The sequence below is a fragment of the Sceloporus occidentalis genome, unplaced genomic scaffold, assembly GCF_023333645.1.
Source record: "Sceloporus occidentalis isolate IW3139 unplaced genomic scaffold, rSceOcc1.0.p SCAF_13, whole genome shotgun sequence".
In the NCBI taxonomy this organism is placed as follows: Eukaryota; Metazoa; Chordata; class Lepidosauria; order Squamata; family Phrynosomatidae; genus Sceloporus; species Sceloporus occidentalis.
The window spans coordinates 1773194-1776589 of NW_028316993.1; the positions used below are offsets into that span (position 1 = coordinate 1773194).

Below are 3396 nucleotides of genomic sequence, written 5' to 3' on the forward strand. Positions count from 1 at the left end.
TAGGTTCATAGAGTTGGAAGAGACCCCAAGGGCTATCCAGTCCAACCCCATTCTGCCATGCAGGAACTCTCAATCAAAGCATCTCCATTGACAGATGGCCATCCAGCCTCTCTTTGAATACCTCTAAGGAAGGAGACTCCACTCTGAGGAAGGAGTGTGTTCCACTGTCAAACAGCCCTGACTGTCAGGAGGTTCCTCTGAATGTTGAGCTGGAATCTCTTTTCCTGGAGCTTGCATCCATTGCTCCAGGTCCTGTTCTCTGGATCAGCAGAAAACAAGCTTGCTCCCTCCTCAGTATGACATCCCTTCAAGTATTTAAACAGGGCTATCATATCCCCTCTTAACCTTCTCATCTCCAGGCTAAACATCCCCAGCTCCCTAAGGCGTGCCTCATAGGGCTTCATGGTTTCCAAACCTTTCACCATTCGCCCTCCTTTGGACACATGGCTCCAGTTTCTCAACATCCTTTTTAAATTGTGGCACCCAGAACTGGGAATGGGGGTTGTGTGCCTTGCCACCCCAAGGTCTCTGGGGGACTAATTTCTCTTTCCTTGTTCTAGAAGAAGAGGAAATGGTGGCAAAAGCTCTTTAGCAGAAGGAAGCACACCAGAAAACACGAAAGTCTCGATTTAGGGCCTGCTCCTACAAACAAGGAGCAACCAGGGCCTTCTCCAAAAAGCAAGCAGGAACAAGGGTCTTATAACTCGTAAGTCTCCATTTCCTCCCTCCCTCTTTAGTTGTTGTGGTTTTGTGCCTTCACGTCCTTTCTGACTTATGGCTGAGAGAGTGTGACTTGCCCTAAAATGCAGACTCTAGTCCCCAAGGTCCTAGCCCATTGCTCAAACCACTACGCCACATTGGTTGCCCTTAAAATATGTTGTTGTTGTTGTTCTGTGCCAGTGTCTCCCAAACTCTGGGTGTTTGGACTTCAACTGGCAGAAGCCTCAGCCAACTTGTCGCTCTCAGTCTGGGATGCTACTGCTGGAGAGGTTTCCATCTTCGGGAACTAAATTGATGGATGGAGTGCAGTGATTCCTAAAAGTTTGCTCCTCCAAATGGCTTGGACTTTAGCTCCCTGGAGTTCTTGGCTCTTGATCCCAAGGGAAAGGGCTTCTGGGAGTTGAAGTCCAAACCACCTGATGAAGCCAAGTTTGGGGCCCAATGACTGAGCGGGATTTCTCCTTGCACAGAAGGGCCCAGGTTTTAAGCCTGGTCCGGCGACATCTTTATTGAGGCATCAATATATTATTCTTAGAAAAGCAAGCCTAAATGTTACCCCCAAAGTCTTCACAGCCATTCCAGAGGTTGGCATGAAGGAAAAAGAAGAGAAGTGTAATAACAATATCTTACCAATGTACTAAGCAGTTTACAAAGTGTAAGCGCATTACACTTAGCCTAAGAATTGTGCCCCAGATGATGAAACTGGGGGATTTGCCAGTGATAAGAGACCAAAAAGGTTGGAAGAGTGAAAGTTTGGTTTAATTCATGGATGATATAGCTTCCTTCCTTCCTTCCTTCCTTCCTTCCTTTTTTTCTTCTTCTGCAATGGGAAAATCTGTGCCCATTAGAATAAGTGATTTCTCCCCCATACCTTTCTGCACAACATATATTAATGACTTCTTTGCAAAGCTTTATTAATCAAAATCCTTCCATTTCAGATTTTCAGAGGCAGCTGCTGCTGATCTGGCCAACAATCAGACTTCTTCGATGGAGGAGCAGCCTTCCTCTGACCCAGTAAGGAGTTTATGAAACGGGAGGAATTTCTCTTAAATTCAAATGAAAAGAAAGTGGGGCCAGAACGCATTCACTTAAAGTCACTAGTTTCATGCAATACGCATTGCATTCGAACTGGCTCCCCATCGCCCGAAAATAGCATGCCGGTGCCCGAATTTGCATGTGGCAGTCTATCACGCAATAACGTTGAACCCCATGATTGCATTCAGATTGCCATCAGATTATACTTTGAATTCCACTTGTCTGATAAACTCCTAAGTAAATATGAGAGTCCTGACAGCCCCTCCGTGTTTAGTGGTGTCCAAATGCATTTTATGTTTCCTTTCCTAGGGTTCTTTTCCATTGGAAGACAATTTCACAGGCATCAGAGACAGGGACCAGCCCAATACGAATCTGAATCACTCAGAGAGGTACCTATATGTATTGGAAAACTTTTTGCATGCTTAAAACCGCAACAGAATGGCTGCCAGAGGAGAATGCCTACCTTTTCCCCGGCTGAATTTCTATTCTGTTGTCTTTTTTCTCTTCACAGAATCCAGACAGAATCCTCAGAGAACGTGACATACGATCCCAATGCACCCATCATCTTAGAGGTAATTCAACAGGGTCTCTCTCTCTTCTCCCATTTCTTTGGGAAAGGTCATTAGGATCAGGGCAAAGGACATCCCCTTGCACCCTATGGACACTCTTTCACTTCTCTCCCCATTATTTATAGGATTTCGACGATGATTTTTGGTCCAGTTCAGAGAGGTAATTTGTTTTCAACTGGGAGGGGCTGAAAGTACAATTATTTCAGATGCTATTGCTGGCGTTGGCCCTGAGTGAGTGGCACATAAAGGTGACCTGTGCTTGCCCATATTCAACAGCATATTGGGCAAAGAGGGACGTTTGTCTTGCTTCTCCTCTGACTGTTGAGGAACCACCCCTACCAACTCACGGCTCCCTCTTGCCCTTCCCTTTCATTAGATAATTAATAAATAATAAAACATCCGATGGCTGCCACTCAAAATCTCACCTTCTTTTGCTTCTCCCACAGCTCCCTGAACGAAGAGCACCCTCCTCCAAGCTCTTGCAAACTCCCACCTTCTATACTGGTAAGGACGAGGTTCCCCAGAAAAAGACCAAACCTCACTAGCTTGCCTATTTCCACTTCTTCCTCAGTGCGCTTAGAGACCCCAGGGCACCTCTTCCATAGACCTAATAGCCACCTAATCCCCCCCCATCTTTGTTTCTTCCCTGACAGGCAAAATTCGGTCTACACAGTTTGTGCCAAGTGTTTCACACTTTGCCCTGTGAAAGGGCTGTGACTCTTGCAGACACTGTGGCCGAGAAGCATCTGGACATATTTGTAGAGCATGTCTTGGAATCACAGGCTAGGTAGGTGGATTGCCTCTTCTCCTCCTCTCAAACACAGCCCTGGGATCCTGATTTTCCCCTTTCTGGGTTTGAAAGCTCAGTAAGGATGTGATGTCTCTTTTTTCCCATTTCTCTTGGCAGGGAATGTCTTTATTTAATGTTTCTAGTCCTAGCTTCATCCCAGTGTGATTTGGACCGTGTGATACACCACTTGATTCGCACGATTGGTGGGGGACCTTTCTCTTTCCCTGTTGAGGAGTTAAAACAGCTTGAAATGAAGGTAAAGAGATCTCCTCCTCACAAGGC

At 45.9% G+C, this 3396-nt stretch overlaps 1 protein-coding gene across 1 annotated transcript; it reads left to right on the top strand.

The window, feature by feature from the left end:
• The first annotated feature begins 1664 nt into the window (after positions 1-1664).
• LOC149304525 (uncharacterized) lies at positions 1665-3115 on the top strand. Its single transcript, XM_089479075.1, has 6 exons — positions 1665-1734; positions 2065-2144; positions 2267-2327; positions 2450-2484; positions 2771-2828; positions 2978-3115. Exons 1-6 carry the CDS (start codon positions 1708-1710, stop codon positions 3113-3115), a joined length of 399 nt encoding a protein of 132 aa, XP_089335201.1. The 5' UTR covers positions 1665-1707.
• Positions 3116-3396: the final 281 nt, after the last annotated feature.